The following is a 22,084-nucleotide window of genomic DNA, read 5'->3' as shown; positions in this document are numbered from 1 at the left end:
ACCTAGCGGAGCTTTAAATGTATTTTTTAAGATTTAAAGTGACAGACCAACACAAATTAGCTCATAATTGTAAAATGGAATGGAAATGATACATATATTTAAATCACGTTATCAAACACAAATCTGAAAATTGTGAGTATTCGGCCCCCCCATGTCAACACTTAATAGAGCCACCTTTTGCTGCAATTACAGATGCAAGTCTTTTCTGGATCTGTCAATTTGGGTGGATCATGGTCATGTCTTGGTAGGTTTGCAAGTGTAGAATACTTTTTGGTAACACTTTACTTGGATGGTCCATTTGATGGCCTCTTTGATGCTCAACTGACATTCAACTAACATTCAACTACATGTCTATTAAATGCAAATGAAATAAGAGGTGAAAGTAACTGATTCTCTATTAAATATAACCCTACATTCAACTCTAATCCAAACGCTTATCTTAACATTTTAGGATTGGGTTTAGGGTTAGATTTTAGGGTTGATTAATGGTTAAGGTTAGGGTAAGGTGTAGGGTTAGATTTTATGGTTGATTAATGGTTAGGGTTAGGTGTAGTGTTAGATTTTAGGATTGATTATAAGTTAAGGTTAGGGTTAGGTGTAGGGTTAGATTTTAGGGTTGATTAATGGTTAAGGTAAGGGTTAAGTGTAGGGTGAGATTTTAGGATTGATTATAAGTTAAGGTTAGGGTAAGGTGTAGGGTTAGATTTTATGGTTGATTAATGGTTAAGGTAAGGGTTAAGTGTAGCGTGAGATTTTAGGATTGATTATAAGTTAAGGTTAGGGTTAGGTGTAGGGTTAGATTTTATGGTTGATTAAGGGTTAAGGTTAGGTTAGGTGTAGGGTTAGATTTTAGGCTTGATTATAAGTTAAGGTTAGGGTAAGGTGTAGGGTTAGATTTTAGGGTTGATTAAGGGTTAAGGTTCGGGTTAGGTGTACGGTTAGGTTCTATTTTGAATAATTTATATTCATCATAGGGTTAAGTTAAATTTAATGGACATTCTATTCAGTGTTAGTTGAATGTCAGTTGGGCATCAACAAGGCAATAAAATGGACCATCCGAGTAAAGTGTTACCTACTTTTTTATTTCTGGATGGTGGATTGAAGAACAGTGCTCTTTGGGATGCGTAAAGCTTAGGATATGTTTTTTATAACCTAACCCTGCTTTAAACAGACAAATTTCTTCTCCACAACTTTATCGCTGAACTGTCTGGTGAGTTCTTTCTTGGTATTCATGATCCTGTTTGTTCACTAGTGTTCTCTAACAAACCACTGAGGCCTTCAGAGAACAGCTGTATTTAAACTGTGAATAAATTACTCACAGCTCACACCTGCACTGGACTTTATAGGGGGTTTAGAGTAAAGGGGGCTGAATACTTTTGCACATCACACTGTTCGGAACAATGTATCATTTTAATTTCACTTCACAATTATGTGCTACTTTGTGTTGGTTTATCACCTTAAAATCTCTATAAAATACATTTAAGTTTGAGAATATTTTTGCAAGCCACTGTATTTGATTCAGATTATGTTTTTCTGCTCTTTGTGCATCGTCCTGTTTTCATCATCTCCATCAAGAACAAACCGCTGAGCTGCAGCTTCAGGAGAGCAGAGTAATAAAGGCGGCGGCTGGGTGTTTGGTGGGCTGCAGTCGGGGGGGGGGGGCTGTAATATATCAGGGGTCTGGATTACAGTCAGACAGTGGAGCCGGAGTGATGAGCTGCAGTCTGACCTCTGCTGGAGCTGCAGGGAGAAATCATCTACACACACTCTCTCTAACACTGTTATAACACACACACACCAATATACACACAGCCCTGCACCACTTCCTGCACTTAAAACACACCACAGTATAGTTTATATATATAAATAAGATTTTTATAAATACAGTACCATAATTAACACATAAGGAATCATGTAGTAACTTAAAACTGTTAAACAAACCAGAATACTCCGGGGAGCTGTCCTTTCCTGTTGCGGTCCTGATGAGTGCCCCTTTCATCAGTTTCAACATTTTTGATACTCTTTGCGGTGACTGCACTTAAGAATACTTTCAAAGTTCTTGAAATTCTTCTTTTTTTTTAATTGTTATAATTTGTTTTTTCTTTACTTAGTTAAGTAGTTTTGCTTCTCATAATATGGATTAAAATATTACTCAAATAGAGCTATTCACTGTATACCTGTAACTCTACCTCTTCTCTAAAACACAGCTGAGGGGAGCTACTTTGAAAAATGTAAAATATAAAACATTCTGGTTTGTTTAACACTTTTTTATTTTAGTATTAATCTACAATGCGGAGCATTTTAAAATAATAAAAAAACACTGAAAAGTACAAACCTTTTACTTTTGGTACTTTATATTTAATATTCAATACAAAATTGATCCCCTGTACAAAAAAAAAATCTGCATAGCTGCATAATTAAAAATGTGTTTCAAATAGAACAGAATATAAGAGCTAAGCCTCGATGTATAACACACACACACACACACACACACACACACACATATATATATATATATATATATATATATATATATATATATATATATATATATATATATATATATATATATATATATATATATAAATATATATGCTATTTGCTCTGTCTGTTAAACACCCCATATATTTTGGATCCATATGTTGAATGTGGGTGGGGTCTTTAAAGGAGTTCATCTGTTTAATTATAATACATCAATTACTATTAAGGATAATATAATTTGGGATAGTCTGCTAAATTTGTGCATATAAACAAAAAAAAGCTTGGGAAAAGTGGAAAAATGCACACTGTATAACGCAAAGTGAGCTGTTTCTACCACTTTCTGCTTTAGTATATTTTTTCACTTTGGTTTTAGCTTAGAAAATGTTTAATATGCAATTTGTGATCCACTTTTTTAAATTAGTGGTGATACATTTTTGCTTATTAACACTAATAACTGATGATGCTGCTGCTGCTGCTGGAGTATTCAGCTATATTCAGCTATTCTTTTCTTTTTTTCATAATTCCACACGATACAGTTTCATATTAGACACAACAATATTGAAACACCACTAAGATTTATTATCTTTTTTTGGCTCATCAAGTTTTTAGTTTCTTCACCGCAAGTAAAGGAATGAGCAAGAACATCATGCAGTACTGAAGAACACTGCTGAACTATAGAGTTTTACATCATTATAGATGTAAAATTTTATTACTTTTTGCATATTTTACCTGGAAACAAGAATTCCACACAGATTCATGTTGGATACAATGAGATGTCTTGTCTTTTTTATTTGGCTGATCAAGTGCTTTATTGGTTTTATAAATTAATCATTGAGACCAAACTGCACAAACTGTAAGAGCTCGTTTCTTCACTTAGTTTCATCAGTACAGGAACTAATGAGGACTTTTAGCATATTATGGACCTGTATGTATGATAAACTATTAGCTGGAATCCCACAGCGTTTATCAAAATCTCACTTTATTGAGTTTATACATGGATACAAAACAGATTGCTGAAAATGAGAAAATGCCTTCTTTGTTTGTTTTTTTTATTTTTTTATTTTGAGGTAAATTAGCTCTCCATCAAGGTCACTATGAGGACAGCAAGACAAGATACGATACGAAAAAAAATCGAATAGTAATAGTAGTATTTACTCTTTAACTATATTTCTGTGACCATTGAAACCATTGTAATATGAGCCAAAAATTTAACTATTGTTTGCTCATATCTTTACAGATGTAGACACAGTATATAGATACATTTTCTGTTACTAATAACAAACACATATATAAAATAAAACAGAAAATTCTTTATTTGGTACTATTGGTTCTTTTTGCTCTAATAAAACAGCAATAGCAACAATGGTGCACTCTTTATTTCATACAGACGTTCATAAATTGTGATAAATGGAGAACGAACAAAACAGTGGTATTAAACTAAAGTAATTTAGTGTGGAAGTAAACACCATTTACATCTAGAGAAACTCTAGCAGATCTGAAGAGTGTGCTCTCAAGTCTCCAAAGTGCTTGGCACAACCATGGACCGCAAAGGAACTGCATGGTTAGATCAAGCACAATGGTGTCCCGGGCAGAAACGATGTCCTGGACCAGATGACCTCCATTCCAGAGAAAAGATTTTATCGTCGAAAACTGGAGAAAACTTGCCAAACGTTTGGATTAGGGTTTGGATGCAGTGGGTTCATGCAGGTGAGAATGGCTGTCGACTGTAAAAATGAAAAATGCATCCGCTGGATGAATGGTAGATGCATGAGATCCAATGGAACATTGAAGAAAATGGACAATGAACAAAACGTAAAAAAGTTGAAATCCTCGATCGCTGACCAGTTAAAGTCTCCATTTATGTTCTTGTCAGCTCATCTTGAATCCTTTTGCTTTAGAATTCGTTTTTTTTTTTCGATTATTTCTCAACCAATGTTGGTGGACCAAACCAAATGACCAAAACGAACAAATTGAAAAAATGTTAAAAATGGTGAAAATGTTAAAAGTGGAGTTAAGCCGAAGTCGCAGAAGGTGATGGACCAACCATTGTACCAGAGCTGTTCTTCGTGTACCAGCTGCTGGAAGATGATGATGAAGAAGAAGAAGAAGAAGAAGATGAAAGGGAGCTCAAGAAACGTCTGAGAACATCTTCAAAGGACGGCGAAGTGCGACTAAGGACATCTGCGAAAAAAAAAGATTAGTCATAGGTCGTACTCTCACTGCGGCGAGATTCGGGCACCGCCCTTTCTGCGCCAAAACTGCGTCAAACCCCTCCCGCTCATCAAACCTGGCTCCTCCCTGAAACGAATATCTGCAACGCAATGAATCAGCTAGTCAAACTCTTAAATCTGTTTAAAACAAATTTAAAATACCATGGGAAAAAGTGTAGAAAACCATAGAAAAGTGGTTTTCAGAATGAAATAACTTTGACTTTACTGTCAAGAAAAAAGTCAATTGAGTTGATTACTTGTTTTGTCCTTTGGACAAGTCAATGGAAATCGAGTTAGCTGAAGCAACGGTGGTCTTGTTAAGCGACGTTCATACATACAGAGTCCTTTACTCAAAAAAAAAAAAAACTCATCTTTCCTTCTAAAGGTTATCTGAAGGTTCCCTAAAGGTTCTTTCTCAAGGTCTAAGCATTTAAGACTCATAGTGAAAAAGATTGCCTAAATGGACTTTAGAATCTTCAAAAAAATAACTCAACAAATCCAATCAGAACAAATGCATTTTGACCAGAGCCATTGATCCCTGGCAAAAAAGATCATAACCCTAAAAGGACGGCACATCTACATGCAGAGTGCCTATTGAGAAAAGAGACCCAAAACCTGTGGTCTGGCCAGGCTGACCATCCATCTGGTGGCTAATCTCGTTATTCCCGTACTTGTCAATTCCCTGGAGACGTTTTAGTCAGAATGGGCTGGATGGGAGCGCTAATCAACTCTAAAACGTCTGGATCGCTGGACCACTTAGCATGATGAAAAGGAGCAGGGCGAGGAAGTCGATGGGGATGATGGTTTGAGATATGGGTGGGAGTGGAGGGATCTTCTCTCAATGAGGTGGAAAAGTGGAAAGCGGAGGGCTAAGAAAATAATGGACAATGGGTGGAATGATGGAATGGCATGAATGGATGGACAGAGGGTTCTTTCAAGAAGCTTCTGAGGAGCGTCTAAGACATTGTAACCAAGCTCTTACCACCATGGGTTTCAGAAAATTTTGGAATCACGTCTTTCTTGCCTTTTTGCCTTTCTTATCTTTCTTGTGAGCCAATGTCCTGTTTGATCTACATCTCTCTTACCCTTGACGAGCAACTGCACACAAATCAAAGCTTTTCGAATTGGTGCTTTTCTTGCTTTAATCACCACAAACTATTGGCTTCAACAGTTTTAACGTCTTTTGATCTCTTGGTAACTTTGTGCAGCCAACTTTTGCTGGCTTGTGCACCAACAATTTAAGCTAGTGAACCAACCATTGTATGGATCTTGTAGAGCCATCGTCTCAAGCCATCGTCAACACAACCCTGCGAAAAGAAGAGACTTGAAGATGAGATGAGAGTTAGAAAAGTTTAGTAGGCACCACACTTCTTTTGGAAATTTTATACGTACCTGATTTCATAACTGATTTCGTACCTGATGTTGTCGGACGTTGTTTCTCTCTTTCCAAGGACAGGTCAACCAAGACAATCAAGGTTCAATCAAAGGTAGGTTCTTCAGGTGCCTTCGCTCCTTCATACGCTTCCGCAGAGACGCTAAGTCAAAGCCCTGCGTTCAGAGCGGAACGTCCAGAGAGGGACGTCTGCAGTGTTCGGTCGTCTCAGGCCGGAATGAAGACGGACTCTTCTGGACGTCTCTCCTCCAACACCTCCTCCGTCATCGCCTATACCCACCAACCTCGCCTTGCTCCGCCCCGCCCACCAACACCAACACCACCACTACTTTGACAGGGTTTGGGAAAGAGGGAGGGGGGTCATCCCGGAGCTTCCAGGATAGGTGGGTTGCCCAAGTGGTGTAGGACTGGGCGGGGCAAGGTGAGGGCCACTCAGAGGGAATGGAATGATAAAGGAGGGGTAAAGGAGGGGTAAAGAAGAGTAAAGTGTGGTCAGGGTGGGGGCGTACGAGGGGTCCAGTTCCGCATTTCATAAATATTAATACAGAGTCCTCCCTCTTCATGAGGGGGGCGAGATTCTTTAATTTTGTTAGAGGGGGAAGTGCTTTATTCACTTAATGGCTTTTATTAGTGCCCGGACTTCAACTCTTTCATTAGCTAAAGTGCCGCCATAATTTACAGGAGAAAGTGCAGCAGGGTGGGGGGGTGCAGGGGTAAAGGGGGCGGAGCCAGAAGAGTGCTGCATTTGCTGGATCTGATGGAGTGGGGTTTTGTCTACCACATACACACTCATATATACACACACACACTTAAATACGCATACACTATACGTCCAACGTCTTTCTGCTTTCATTTCATTCTGGACGAACCCAATAACCCCCGCTGAGAGAAATGATACGTTAGACTTGACGCATACAAAGTGGCGTACGCTAAAAAACGTTTCGCTGAAAACATGCATCACGTTGGCACCGGATTGGCTGGCAGCTCGTTGCACCTGATCTCAGCATTAGACGCTACATACAGCTTCAGCATTTCCACACTCAAAACTCAAACCAATCCAACGATCGGCCTGAAAGCAGTTTTCTTAGAGAAAATTGCATCGATTACGCCATTTTTTGTTGGATTACAGCAATAAATTTGAATAAAATACAGTCTTTCACATCCAGGTGACGTCCAAAACTGCTTCGGTCCACCGTCAGCCTCCAGATACATTAGCGTGTTGGCCTCTGGTGAGGTGCCAGAAGACCAGTTTCGAAGTTGGAATTGGAGTTGGGTACTCATTCCTAAAAGGCCTGTTCTGAAAGATTCGCTGTGAGATCACTTACGAAAAAAAAATTCATCAGAGCCATCCATCTCAGCCACCTATTCTTTCCTTCTTTCTTCTATACAGTATTTAAAGCTGAAGTGTTCTGCATAAGCACTGATAAGGTAAAGCTGATCAATAAATCCTAAATATATATAATATATTCAAAACTATTTCATAAGATTAGCTGCAAATTATAGCAATTTTTGGTGGATTACAGCAATAAATCTACAGATGCCAGGATGTGAGTTCATGGTACTGGTTACTAAAAGCCAGGTACTGAAGACTAACTCACCATGAGATCACTTACAGAAATTCAGAAAAGTACAGAAGAATCAGCAATGCCATCCATCTACAGTATACCACATAAACCACAGAGAGCACGTAAACTATGTAAACCATATAAACTTCCTACAGCACCACCATCCATCTATAGTATACGACATAAAAGAGTGTTATCCATCTACAGTATACCACATAAACCACCAACAGCACATAAACCATGTAAACCATATAAACTACCCACAGCACCACCATCCATCTACAGTATACCACATAAACCACCAACAGCACATAAACCATGTAAACCATATAAACTACCCACAGCACCACCATCCATCTACAGTATACCACATAAACCACCAACAGCACATAAACCATGTAAACCATATAAACTACCCACAGCACCACCATCCATCTACAGTATACCACATAAACCACCGACAGCACATTAAACCATGTAAACCATATAAACGTCCTACAGCACCACCAACCATCTACAATGTACCACATAAACCACCGACAGCACATTAAACCATGTAAACCATATAAACGTCCTACAGCACCACCAACCATCTACAATGTACCACATAAACCACCGACAGCACATTAAACCATGTAAACCATATACACTTCCTACAGCACCACCATCCATCTACAGTATACCACATAAAAGAGTGTTATCCATCTACAGTATACCACATAAACCATAGACACTACATAAACCATGTAAACCATGTAAACTACCTACAGCACCACCATCCATCTACAGTATACAACTGTTATCCATCTACAGTATACCACATAAACCACTGACAGAGTATATATAATCTACACCATGTAAACCACAGACATCACACTTATACCATCAACATCATGTAAACCATATAAAACACCTACAGCACCACCATCCATCTACAGTATACCACATAAACGACCGACACCACTTATACCATCTACACCATGTAAACCACCGACATCACTTATACTATCTATACCATGTAAACCACCAACATCACTTATACCATCTACACCTTCTACAACACTTTATTTTCTCTTCTTTCTTCTAAAACACAATTTCTTCTGCATAGTACTGAAAGGTAAGGTTTGGCAAAATCTTGACATATTTAAACCTATTTTTTACAAGGTATAAAAAAATACATAATTGTATAAATGCGTCTGGTGTACAGATGTACATTTGCATGCAAGATTTTTGATGAAACAGAGAATACGTGGGTATTTTGTGTGAAAATGTTGTTTCTGTGTCCAGAGAGAAGACACACACACCCACACGCACACACACACACACACACACTCTATACGCCCAACGTCGTTCTGCTTCCATTTCATTCTGGATGAACTCAGTAACCCCCGCTGAGAGAACAGGACGCATACAAAACAGCAAATGCAGTAGAGGAACCTTTGGTGTGTCACTGTTGTTTGTTATTTATAATATATATTTTTTCAAATAATTATCTGTAATATACAGTACCAGTCACAAGTTTGGACACACCTTAAATTCAGTTAATTTTTTTTATTTTTGTATTTCCTACATAGCAAATGAATAAGGAAGTGATCCAGACTATGAAGGAACACATAAAAATCATGTAGTAAGTTAAAAGTGTTAAACAAACCAAAATACTCTGTGAAGAAGCATTTAGATGCTCTTATCTGAGGAGCTGTATGTTAACTTGTAGTTTCTGAGTAGAGATAAATACAGCTGTACACAAACGAAAGGAAATAAAAAAAACGAATAAATCAATAGAAGGATGTATGTATTGAATGGGTGCATGCAGTAGTGATTATGGAGTGTTTTGTTAAGCGTGCTCTTTAGCTGATGAATGGACCGGGATCACCGCTCCCTGAACGCTGACTGGATAATAAAGCACATCTGGGCCTTTGTGTCGGTGTCCATCACCCGCCCTGCTCTTCATTCACTAAGTGGCCTGGTTATCCTGAGTGACTTACTGCCGGACGGAGGGAGGGGGGCTATCTGTGACTAAAATCAGACCACCAGCTCACAATTAAATCAGCTGAGAGGGTCTAAGAGCTGCCTCTGCAGTCTGATCTACATCTGCACACAGAAAACACACACACGTATAACTGATCAGCCAAAACATTACAACCACTGTCAGCTCTATTGAATAACACAGATGATCTGGTTCTAGTGGCTCCTGTAACAGGGTGCTATATACATAAACAGGTGCATCTAAAAAAAAATAGAATATCATATTCAAGTTGCTTTATTTCAGTAATTCTGAATGTTTCAGAATTTCAAAATGTGAAACTCATATTATATAGATCTATTTTAAGCCTTGTTTTTCTTTTATTGTTGATGATTATGATGATAATGGCTTACAGCCAATGAAAACCCAAAAATCATATTGTATCTCAGAAAATTTGAATATTATATAAGACCATTTGGTACTTTTGGCAGTGTGGGCAGTGTGCAAAGTCCTGCTGGAAAATGTAATCCACATCTACATAAAAGTTGTCAGCAGAGGGAAGCATGAAGTGCTGTAAGATTTTTTTTGAGAAAAACAGGAAAACACTGCACTGACTTAAGACTTGATAATAAAACACAGTGAATCAACACCAGCAGATGACATGTCTCTCCAAACCATCACTGATTGGTGGAAACTTCACACTAGACCTCAAGCAGCTTGGACTGTGTGTCTCTCCACTCTTCCTCCAGACTCTGATCCCTTGATTTACAAAAGAAATGTAAAATTTACTGATGATCAGTGATGGTTTGGAGAGACATGTCATCTTTTGCCAGAAGCATTTTCAAATATAATGCTTTTTTGGGCAGAGGCGTGCAGACATATACATCATGCTAAAGCACCACAAACTCAGCCCTTTATCAACCAAAGTGCCCTTTTGAAAAAAAATATATATATATATATATATATATATATATATATATATATATATTGTTCTTAAGATTTTACTTAGGCCAGTTTGAAATGATCTTTTGAAAACCTGACCGATTAAAAACGAGTGAAAACAGAATGCCCCAAAATCAGCTCGCACACACCCGACCTCTCTCTTCCTCTGTCACGTGACCCCGCGCTGCAGCAGCAGTTCAGTTCAGCGAGTCTTTGTACACATGGTATTGATAAAAAGTGCCCTTTTTCCCCCCTGAGCACTTGCCCCCCAAAATGTCTGTGCACGCCACAGTTGTTGGTTATAACAGATTACGGTGCTGGTGATTCTGTATCTACTGTAACTGTAGATTAATTACAGAGCAGTACGGGAACAACAAATTACGGTGCTGGTGATTCTGTATCTACTGTAACTGTAGATTAATTACAGAGCAGTACGGGTACAACAGATTACAGTGCTGGTGATTCTGTATCTACTGTAACTGTAGATTAATTACAGAGCAGTATGAGTTAAATAGATTACAGTGCTGGTGATTTTGTATCTACTGTAACTGTAGATTAATTACAGAGCAGTATGGATATAACAGATTAGGGTGCTGGTGATTCTGTATCTACTGTAACTGTATATTAATTGCAAAGCATTATGGGTACAATATGTGGAGCCAATAGTGCACAGTGTACTCTCAACTGGAAACGACCGTCCTCCTGGAGGACTGCATCGGGCACTACAGCATTTACCCAGGACAGAGCGGCCATCCATATCTGGGCACAGTCATACATACATGTACACACACACACAAACTTATATACACACTGTACCACACACATACACCAGATCAGTTTAGAGTATCCAATTTACCTGATCTCCATGTTTTTGGACTGTGGGTGGAAACCCACACAGACACAGGGAGAACATCCACCCAGATGGGACTTGAACCCCAGTGCTGGGAGGCGAACGTACTAACCACCAAGCCACCGTGCTGCTCAATAAATATGATCATTTTCTTTGACACACACACACACACACACAATACAACACAATTCTAATGCTTTATTTTAGACTTTTATTTAAATCTATAGACACAATTGGGTGTTTAATTTTCTTTTATTGTATAATTTTTTTAACAGCGCCTTTTTTTTAACTATCCATATGTGGCTTCATGTGTTCATGTGCTGAATAGGGAAACGCATTAACATTCATATATACCATGTCCAAAAATAAAAATAATGATCAGAGAGCCACAGTAAGATGACGTCATCGTGGATAGTGTATGGTGGGGCCGTTGGAAATGTCTGAAAGCTCGGTGAAGAGAGCAGGTCCTTCATGCACAGCTGGAACAGAGTCAGTTTATTTCTTCACCAGCTGAATGACGTCTTCGTCCTCCATCACGTGATCTTTCCCCACCTTCTGAGGGTTGTGTTTAACGGAGGCACCCCACACCAGAGCACTGCGGAGAGGAACAGCAACAGGTTAGAGGACTGGGAACAGCTGCACCTGTATAAGCTGTGAGGTGTTATCTTGTAAAGGAGGCCAGGTGAATTATGGGAGATGGAGTGAGGTCTGATAGAGGGTGCAGATATTTTAAACATTCAATTTCTTAAGTTTATTTAACATTCCTCCATCCACAGGGTCACATGTTCATCAGGAACAGGAAGACAGGCAGGCAGTGTCTGGCTATAACTGTCTGTGAAGTGTAGGGTTGTAAAAAATAGATATATTGGAGTAAATATATATATTGATATTAAAAAAAAATACAATATCGATATTGAATTATTAGCTTAGACAGAAAGATTGGTGTGAAAAGTGATTCATTTTGTGTTGTGATTAAACTGTGACCACTAGATGGCAGTGTTGTACTGTGTTGTTAGATCAATCCACCACTAAAACTGGATGACAAAAGTAAAATATATATATATTTTTTGTATAAATTTTATAATTTCTTAATACATTTTATAACATTTTCTCAGTGTTTTTATACTATATATTTTTTTAACAATTGCAATTTATCGTGTTGTTTACAGTGTTTCAATATTTTGTGATTTACTGAATCGTAACCCCTGTATTGTGATGAGTATCTTATCGATAAGTACACAGGCCCAGTGCACAGGGTGCTTGCAGGTTCCAACGAGTTAAATTTCATAATTTAATTATTGAGCTACAGGTAAAGTAATATTAGGTTAAACAAGTAAAGTCCCAGCAGGTTCATTAAGATGGAGATACTTACTACTTGAACTCCTTGATAAGGTTTTTGTGGATTTTTAGACAGAAATCTTCAACAGCTGTCCGTCCGTCTGGCAGAACCACCGGCGACGTGTAGTCAGGGAGCTGACCCTTCGGTTTAGTGTATCTGAGGAATTTAAATAACAGCTTTAAACACGACACCCACACTTTACAAAGAGTTACTCCCTCACCTACTGGACTATCTCCCTGGACTTCCACACTTTAGAATATCTACACATCTACAGGGCTTGGACAATGAAACTGAAACCACAATAAGACCACAATATTTTATTGTCCTGACAAACAGTTCTGGTGGAAACAGGAGAGTTGAGGTGCATATTGAATTCTGCCGTGATTTGGGTTCAGCCGTGGTTTTATGTTTTTTGGATACAATCCGGGTTAGCACCCGAACATCCCTTTCAGACAGCTTCCTCTTACAGCGTCCACAGTTAATCCTGTTGGATGTGGTTGGTCCTTCTTGGTGGTATGCTGACATTACCCTGGATACCGTGGCTCTTGATGCATCACAAAGACTTGCTGTCTTGGTCACAGATGCTCCAGCAAGATGTGCAGCAACAATTTGTCCTCTTTTGAACTCTGGTATGTCACCCATAATGCTGTGTGCATTGTAATATTTTGAGCAAAACTGTGCTCTTACCCTGCTTATTGAACATTTACACTTTGATCTTACTGGTGCAATGTGCAATTAGTGAAGATTGGCCACCAGGCTGCTCCAATTTAGCCATGAAACCTCCAGTTACATTGTCCAACCCCTATATATAGCATTGTAATACCTATATATTCAGTTACAATTTACCATACATCTACAGTGCAATGCCATTTGTCTATAGTGTAAGTTATTGTGTATATTCTTAAGTAAATTTTATATATATATATATAATTTTACTTATTCTACTCTATGTTGTAAAGACTATTCTCTGCATACTAGTGAGTACCATGTTAAATATTTTATTTAACGTTTTCAACAGTAACTGACCACAGTAAACAGGACAAAAGCAATTGTTTCTCCTGAAATCAAGGCTATTAAATAAGAAGAAATAATTAATACTGCTTTTAAAATGTTATGTTAAACAGTGTACAGGGTTCACACATATATTAATCAATACATTTCCATGATTTTTCTTTCCCCAAGACTTTTCAATGCCTTCAAGGCACATTTTATTGACCATATTTGTATATTTTTAAAACATCATTGCCGACATGGACAATAAAACAAACAAAAACCAAATCGACTAAAACTATAATTAAAATTGATTATATGTATTTGTTGATTTTTCTGGTGTATTTGTTAGCTCAAAATAGATAAACTGATAAACTGAAACACAAAACTTTAAAGACCAAATTTCCAAGACTTTTCCAAAACTTTATAGGTATTTTTACTTTTCCAAAACGTATCCAGGCCTGGAAATTACTATTTTCATATTCCATTACTTTTTTCCCCAGGGTTTTCATGACCTTACGAACTGAGTGTGTAAAATACTGTACTAAGACAGCCGCAGTAATTGCATTACTATGTCATTTATCACAATCATTCCTGGGTCGATATATCGTCCAAACAAATAAGAGTTAACGTGACAGACCTATTCTACACCTTTCAAAATAAAAGTCTGCTTACATGCGCACGAGGTGCAGATAGTCCCAGATCTTCTCCAGCAGGTCGTCGAAGTTCCAGCGGTGGTGGGCGGAGATCGGCACGCAGTGAGGGACTTTGTAGATGACGTCGAGCTCCTCGATGGAGATCTGGTCGATTTTGTTGAGGACGTAAATGCAGGGGATGTAAACTCTGCGTCAGACAGAAAAAGAAATACATCAGAATCAGCTGAAGGAAACAATGCGCATCATTTATCAAACGCTTTACCAGACACAGGTACAGAGCTCAGAATAGCAGCACTGGATCAGCTCCAGCACACATACCTGTACCCTAACTAGAACACAGAGTCCCACAGTGTGAATATATCAGCATTCTAAATATACAGCTCTAGAAAAGAATTAAGAGACCACTTCAGTTTCTGAATTAGTCTCTCTGATTTTGCTATTTATAGGTATATATTTGAGTAAAATGAACATTGTTGTTTTATTCTATAAACTACAGACAACATTTCTCCCAAATTCCAAATAAAAATATTCTCATTTAGAGCATTTATTTGCAGAAAATGAGAAATGGCTGAAATAACAAAAAAGATGCAGAGCTTTTAGACCTTAAATAATGTACAGAAAACAAGTTAATTCAGAAATCAATATTTGGTGGAATAACCCTGATTTTTAATCACAGTTTTCATGCATCTTGGCATCATGTTCCCCTCCACCAGTCTTACACACTGCTTTTGGATAACTTTATGCTGGTGCAAAAATTCAAGCAGTTCAGTTTGGTTTGATGGCTTGTGATCATCCCTCTTCCTCTTGATTATATTCCAGAGGTTTTTAATTTGGTAAAATCAAAGAAATACATCATTTTTAAGCGGTCTCTTTTTTTTGTAAAGCAGGACTTGATTAGTAACCTAAAAAGATGGTGAAAAATTAAATCAATGAATAAAAAATATATATATATTTTTTTTTTTTCTGACCATGCTTTAAGAACACTGACCAACAGCACATTAAATTACAGCATGATTAGTCATGTTTAATTTAATATTTTAATAAAATTGAGTGTACTAATTATTATAACATGCTGTTGCTGATGCATTCGGTCTACAAAACTTCAAAATATGTCCTAGAAATATTGTTTAGGGTAAAAATTGTTTATTATTTTAAATACTGCAATGTGATAGAAGTCTCTATAATGTGTTCAGTTATACCAGCTTCAGGAAATCTTTACCTGTTTCCCTCCACCACGTCTATGAGGTCATCAGCTGTAGAGTCGCTCCGCAGGGTGATGTCAGCGTTGTGGATTTTGTACTCGGCCAGAATGCTCTTCACCGTTTCAGCGTCCAGCTCACTCTGAGCACACTGTGAGACAACAGGAGACAGAGCCACTCCAGTTACTACCAGCCTTCTAGACACACAACATAAACGCTATGTTAAACATTGTGAGATAACATACCATCTTTAGCGCACTATAAGACGCACCGGATTGATTATAAAGCGCATTATGCGCCACTAGTAAGGAACAGGGATGAGTTTTCTTTTTAATTCAGCAGGCCTTAGTGCTGGGTGGCGAGACCTGTAAAGCTAAGTTAAGTAAACCAAAACTGCAATTCTTAAATTTAAAAAAAAAAAAAAAAAAAAAAAGGAAAAACATTTCAGAAGAAATAAACTACATAAGATCTTTCTCCTGAAAACTGTTTATCTGAGTGAGTACAGCTCTTTTGTGTATTTATAGTTAGCGCAGATTTCCAAATTTTCACTAAAGCTGGAGCATTAGCAGCTAACCGCTAGTGGTAATGCTAATGCTGCTCCAGCAGTGCTAGCAGGCTACAGGGCAATGTTCATTTTACACAATCAAACCTATAAATAGCAAAGAAACTGAAGTGGTAATTTTTTACAGAACTGTCTGTTTAGGGATGCTTCAAACTTTCGGAAAACATTTTGGCCAAACCTGTCTGGTGTCTCCAAATTTTTGACTGGCATTCTATATTGCTAATTAGTTAAATCCACAAGTTAATCGCTTGTAAAATGTGCATAAAGCCAAAAAAAGTAGAAAATATGACCAATAATGAGGCTTAAACATAATTACTAAGATCAGTTTAACAGATGGGCCTGACCCCAAATAAACACAATCATTAAGTTGTTAAATAATTACAGTCACAGAGTCACTGAGTGCTCCAGGGCAGCGCAGTACTGTGGTACTTACCGTGGCAGTGAAGTTAATGCCTCCTTTGTCCTTCTTCTTGAAGCCGATGTTGGGGGGCTGCTTGTTGAGGCGGATGCCGAAGCCCTCCAGCTCATGCTCGATCAGCTTCTTGTGACCAAGGGGTTTCAGCACGTCCAGAACGATCAGGATCAGATTACAGGTACGAGCCACTACGATCACAACAGCACCAATTACATATAAATATACACATATATACATACAATCTGTATTTGAGCAGCAAGACAACATGTTCTCTTTACCTGCGATGACCTGACGTCCTCTACCCTTACCGTCCTTCGCTCCTTCAATGATACCTGGGAGATCCAGGAGCTGCAGCACAGAGCAAACGCCCAGATTTAGCCTATTTTTAATTGGGGAAATGCGCTGATATTTTTGCACAGTGTCTGGCCAAAAATAAAGACAATTCCTAATGTAAGGGTGATGCTAATTCAAATTTGTGTGGTTGTTAATAAAATGTATAACATAAATCTACATGACAGTTAAAAAAATGAATACTCCTTGCGATATGACAAAACACTGAATTAAAAAAAATATATATATATATATATATATATTACACCACTGCAACAAAATGAAAAATTTTAATTTTATTATTGCATACGATATGATCTGGAACACCCCTAACTAAGATATTAAAAATACAAGAATTATATCATATTTGTAACTGAAGTTAATGATGCAGAATATCATGATACTAATAATGCACTCCAAATATCTTCATATATCCAAGTAAAATGATGATATGGCACGATATTATTTCAAGGTATAATATTGTTCGCTATATTAAAATATATTTTTAAAAAATTAATATATTTTTAAAATATTAAACTATGTTGGTGATATTACTGTATACGATACCATATGGCACAACCCTAGTGTATATTGTACTATATTACATTAAAACAATAACCTGACAAAATACTATTTTCCCTTAATTACATTTCTCTAATTTACTTTCTTTATAATCTTTGTGTTATCTTATCCACTTAATTTTGAATCCACTTATCTTTTATTTGTGTTTAATTGTGTCTTTTATTATTCTAATTATTTATCTCTTTATTTTACTGCTTTACATTTTAGCCTGTGCACTTATCCTTGTATTCTGTTTTATTATATTTCTTATTAATTGAAGATTATATTGTTTTTACCTTTTAATGTTTTTTTTTTTTTAAGTTCCTTATTTTAGCTTAAGTTGATTTTGATGTTAATTTACTTATTTTTTCAGTCCTTTAGTTTGTAAACTTGGCTCAGCTAAGATTACCCTCAATATATCCCAGAGTAAAAATAAAGGTAAATTGAAAAAATTAAGATGATTTCTCTCAAATCATGAATAACCAAAATAAAATTGAGCAGCAAAGTCATATTTCGTGCCTGCAGCTGAAACAAAAGGCTATTTTAGCTCTTGATGGAAATTTTATACCACATTAGTTAGCACTGTAATAACCGCAGGCTCTCATTATGTTGTGTGGAGGTGTTCAGTGATCTCTAATAGACTTGATTATGGAGTTTCGGACAGTTTAAAACTTTGTTATGTATAAACATGGTGTAAAGTATATCTTCTAATAAAGACAGATGTTGAAGTCAGATTTTGTCTGTAGTTTTGCCTGTTTTAAAGGTAAGAGCTGTTGTAAGAACCTGGATTTTGGCTCCTTTGTAGCGGATGACTCCCGGCACTGTGGTCAGCGTGGTGAACTCGTAGGCGGCGACCTCGGAGTAAACTCCAGCCAGGTTACTCAGCAGCGTGGATTTACCCACAGAGGGAAAGCCCACGAACCCGATACGCGCATCACCCGTCTTCGCAACATCAAAACCTGAAACAAATAAAAATTAGTGTTTTAATAAGGAACTCAGCTTATCATAGCTTATTCTTCTTATTTAATTTATTATATTATATATTATATTTATTGTACTAGTCTTAACTGTATTTCTTCATTAATTTGAGCTTGAGACCCTGACTGTCTGGGTACTGCAATATAAACATTACTGCTAGTAGGGATGTTCCCAATAAGATCATGTGATTGGAAATTGGGGTCTATCACATCATTTTTAAACAATTCGGATTACCGATTTGCATGTTTGCAAATGCAACGCAAACAAAAACATATGCAATATATGCAGCTACACTAGATTTGATTTATTTTTAATTTTTGGGCAATAAGAGAAAAGACGAAGTCATTTCTACAGAGTATTCATGTTCGCTTTGAAAAGCAAGACAAAAGTACTTATAAACTTTTTAATTTATAAAAATGTAAAAAAAAGGGACTAAATTGATATGAACCTTGATGTAAACATCCAAAATGTTCATTTCAGTACATTCTTTATTATTAAACAACCAAAATTCTCATAGCTGCTTCATACAAATCTGTAAACTAAGTGTACAGACACATAATCATCATCATCATCACAAGTGTACCCTAGAAGTTCTACACTGTTTTTAGAATAAATCTTAATCTTAGTTTCTTAATAATATGAAGTTCCACAGTTTTAGAGAAAAGCCTCCCTGCTCGTACCTTCTCCAGGTCCTCCTCCTCCGCCTCCTTTAGGAGTGATGAGCTCTCTCCGGAGTTTGGCCAGTCGGGCTTTCAGCAGCCCCAGGTGATGAGCTGTGGCCTTGTTTTTTTGAGTACGAGCCATCTGTAGTACAAGATAAAACACAGTTGTAGCACTTTATATTATAAATGTAATAGTCATATATCAGCACTCTGAACAGTAAACATCAGAAACCCACCCAAATTTATTTATTTATTTATTTTAGTTTTTCCTACATTGTAAATGAATAATGAAGTGATCCAGACTATGAAGGAACACATAAGGAAGCATGTGGTAACTTAAAAGTGTTAAACAAACCAAAATACTCTGTGAAACGTTTAGGTGCTATTTTCTGGAAGCTGTTTGCTAACTTGCAGTTTCTGAGGCTGGTAATTTTGATGAACTGATCCTGTACAACAGGATTGCTCTTGCTATTGCTCTTCCTTTCCTTGGGGCGGTCCTGATGAGAGCCAGTTCCATCATTATAAAACGTTTTTTATGGTCTTTGCAGAAACTGCACTTGAGGATACTTTCTTTCCTACAGTTTACTGTTTTATTCTATTAAAAGGAGTTTTTTATTATTTAGTTGAGTAGTTCTTGCTTCTCATAATCTGGATTAGAACATTACTCAAATATTCACTATTCACTGTATACCTGTAACAATACCTCTTCACTACTTTACAACTGATGCTCTCAAACACTTTATAAAGAGGAGAAGAAATTCAAGTAATTAACTCTTGATGAGTTCAGCACAGCTGTTAACTAAAAGCCTGAATTCCAGTTGACTCTACCTCATAAAGCTGACTGAGACAATCCAGCTGAGATATGCAAAACTGTTATGCAAGAGGTGCCACTTTAAAAAATATATTCTGGTTTGTTAAACACTTTTTTTCTTTACAAAAATAATTTCAGTACTCAATAATTTACAGTCATATATGCTACTACAGCTTCTTAAACCTGCAATACATATGTTTAACATTATTTAAATATTGGAACAGTAACTTAAATAGACAACATCATAATATTCGTAATTTTAGATGTATATTTTGTGGTAATATGCTCATGTTTATAGTTTCTATAGTATTTAATTTTAGATATTTTTACTCTAAACAGGTCCCAGTGTTTCCTAGCAGTATTAGGAGCACTGTAAAAGGTCTACATTAATATAAACAGCTAAATACAGTTTCTCAGTGAGTATAAATGCAGTAAAATAAGAGTATTTATCAGTTTATTGAAGATAAAGCGCTGTAAAAATGAATGGAGGCGAGTAGCGGCCCGATGCTAACAGGCTAATCTCACTAACCTCGTTCTCTATTTCTGCGATTTTAGCGAGTAAACTCATGTTTGCGGCGCTGGGTCGGTCAGAACCGGGTCAGGGGGAGCTGTATCAGGCGGAGCGGGCTCGGTTCTGGTTCTGTTCGGCTCTGTAAAGTTGGATTTTCTGGGTTTTAGCCGCCGCGCTCAGACTTCTGACATGCTGTGCTGTAGATCCTCGCGGTTCCCGGCGCTGAGCGGAGGGAGACAGAGCCCCACCTGCTGGACAGGAGTAACAGCTGCACACAGCCACCGTCACCATATACAGCTGTGTGCAGCAACATAAGAGACCACCATTTCAGTTTCTGAATCAGTTTCTCTGATTTTGCTATTTATAGGTTTATGTTTGAATAAAATGAACATTGTTGTTTTATTCTATAAACTACAGACAACATTTCTCCCAAATTCCAAATAAGAATTTTGTCATTTAGAGCATTTATTTGCAGAAAATGAGAAATGGCTGAAATAACAAAAAAGATGCAGAGCTTTCAGACCTCAAATAATGCAAAGAAAACAACTTCATATTCAAAAAGTTTAAGAGTTTAGTAAGTAATATTTGGCGGAATATCCCTGGTTTTAACAGGGTTTACTATACAGTATCAACATGTTCTGCATTGTAGACTAATACCAAACTCAGACAAATTATAATGGAAAAATTGTTGTAAACAAACCAGAATATGTTTTTTTTATTTCACATACCTCAAAGTTTCACCTCTTGCTTAGATGGTCAGATTTATACATCTCTGCTGGATTTTTTCAGTCAGCTTGTCACTTGAAATTCAGGCTTTCAGTTCAGCTGAACTTGTAAAGAGCTAATTACTCTTAGTTGAATTTTTTGCCTCTTAATAAAGTGTTTGAGAGCATCAGTTATATATATATATACATATATTCTGATATTAATATCAGAAAATAACTATGAACCGCTAGAGGGAGCCAGCGAGTGAGTCCTCAATAAATGGGAGTGAATGGAGTTAAACAGCTAAAAACTCAAATTAAAAATAGTAATTAATAATTTGGCCAGGATATTCCGAAAAATATATTTTTCAAATTAAAATGATTTTGCTAAAAAAGCGTATAAAACTTACCTGTACATTATTCAGTTTTTCTACAGTAAACTGGTTTTAGGCAGTAAAGGTGCTGCATCACTGATACTGTGAGCTGATTGGTTGGTTGGTGAGCTGATGCTACAGCCAGAGCACTGAATTTAAAATCTTTAAAATGCTCTGCTGTGCTGAAGGGTTTTTTGAAAAAAAAAAAAAAGAATTGCAGCTTATTTATTAAAGGATAAAAACCCACATATAATATAATAGTGTTATGCATAAACGTATTTTGTATATATGTATGCTTAACCAGAGCCTCACCCACAAGATCAGTTGAAGAAACGCCACTTCAGTCTGCTGGTTGAGAACCTCAGACAGTACACAGCAGGGCTGGACTGGGACAAAAAAATCGGCCCTGGCATTTTTGCTTTAGAACGGCCCCTCATAATTTGCGGAGCACAACCAACATGTAATTTATGTTTGTGGGGTTACAGAGAAGCATAATGTATCATCAGCATATTAAATATAACACGTTTATTGTCTAATTTTAACTCCGCCATTTGTGTCTGCTCTGTGTAGTTCAATTGATTTTTTATC

At 37.1% G+C, this 22,084-nt stretch overlaps 3 protein-coding genes across 3 annotated transcripts in view; 1 reads left to right on the top strand and 2 right to left on the bottom strand.

Moving 5' to 3' along the window:
* LOC103023969 (prenylcysteine oxidase 1) overlaps positions 1-14,860 on the top strand; it is a 121,947-nt gene extending 107,087 nt beyond the window's left edge. Inside the window, exon 8 of the transcript XR_007427331.1 lies at positions 14,836-14,860. The gene's annotated coding sequence lies outside the window, so the exon portion shown is untranslated. The remainder of the gene's footprint in view (positions 1-14,835) is intronic.
* Positions 1-22,084, bottom strand: part of kcnn2 (potassium calcium-activated channel subfamily N member 2) — a 259,379-nt gene that overhangs the window by 143,994 nt on the left and 93,301 nt on the right. The gene's annotated exons all lie outside the window — the stretch shown is intronic.
* Positions 11,593-20,669, bottom strand: drg1 (developmentally regulated GTP binding protein 1). Its single transcript, XM_049468332.1, has 9 exons — positions 20,437-20,669; positions 19,115-19,238; positions 18,240-18,415; positions 16,844-16,913; positions 16,584-16,753; positions 15,609-15,739; positions 14,409-14,576; positions 12,777-12,899; positions 11,593-11,999 (listed from the first exon to the last, which is right to left on the bottom strand). The coding sequence occupies exons 1-9, from the start codon at positions 20,473-20,475 to the stop codon at positions 11,900-11,902; spliced, it is 1,101 nt and encodes a 366-aa protein (XP_049324289.1). The 5' UTR covers positions 20,476-20,669; the 3' UTR covers positions 11,593-11,899.

This window comes from Astyanax mexicanus, chromosome 20 (genome assembly GCF_023375975.1).
Source record: "Astyanax mexicanus isolate ESR-SI-001 chromosome 20, AstMex3_surface, whole genome shotgun sequence".
In the NCBI taxonomy this organism is placed as follows: Eukaryota; Metazoa; Chordata; class Actinopteri; order Characiformes; family Acestrorhamphidae; genus Astyanax; species Astyanax mexicanus.
The sequence above is the reverse complement of the archived record's forward strand: the minus strand, read 5'-3'. Positions and strand labels throughout refer to the sequence as shown.

Coding starts and splice junctions, on each gene's coding strand:
- drg1 (XM_049468332.1), bottom strand. CDS start 20,475: ATGAGTTTACTCGCTAAAATCGCAGAAATAGAGAACGAG. Junction 16,754..16,843: donor AGGACGTCAGGTCATCGCAG/GTAAAGAGAACA, acceptor TTGTGATCGTAG/TGGCTCGTACCTGTAATCTG. Junction 14,577..15,608: donor GACGTGGTGGAGGGAAACAG/GTAAAGATTTCC, acceptor TGTCTGACGCAG/AGTTTACATCCCCTGCATTT.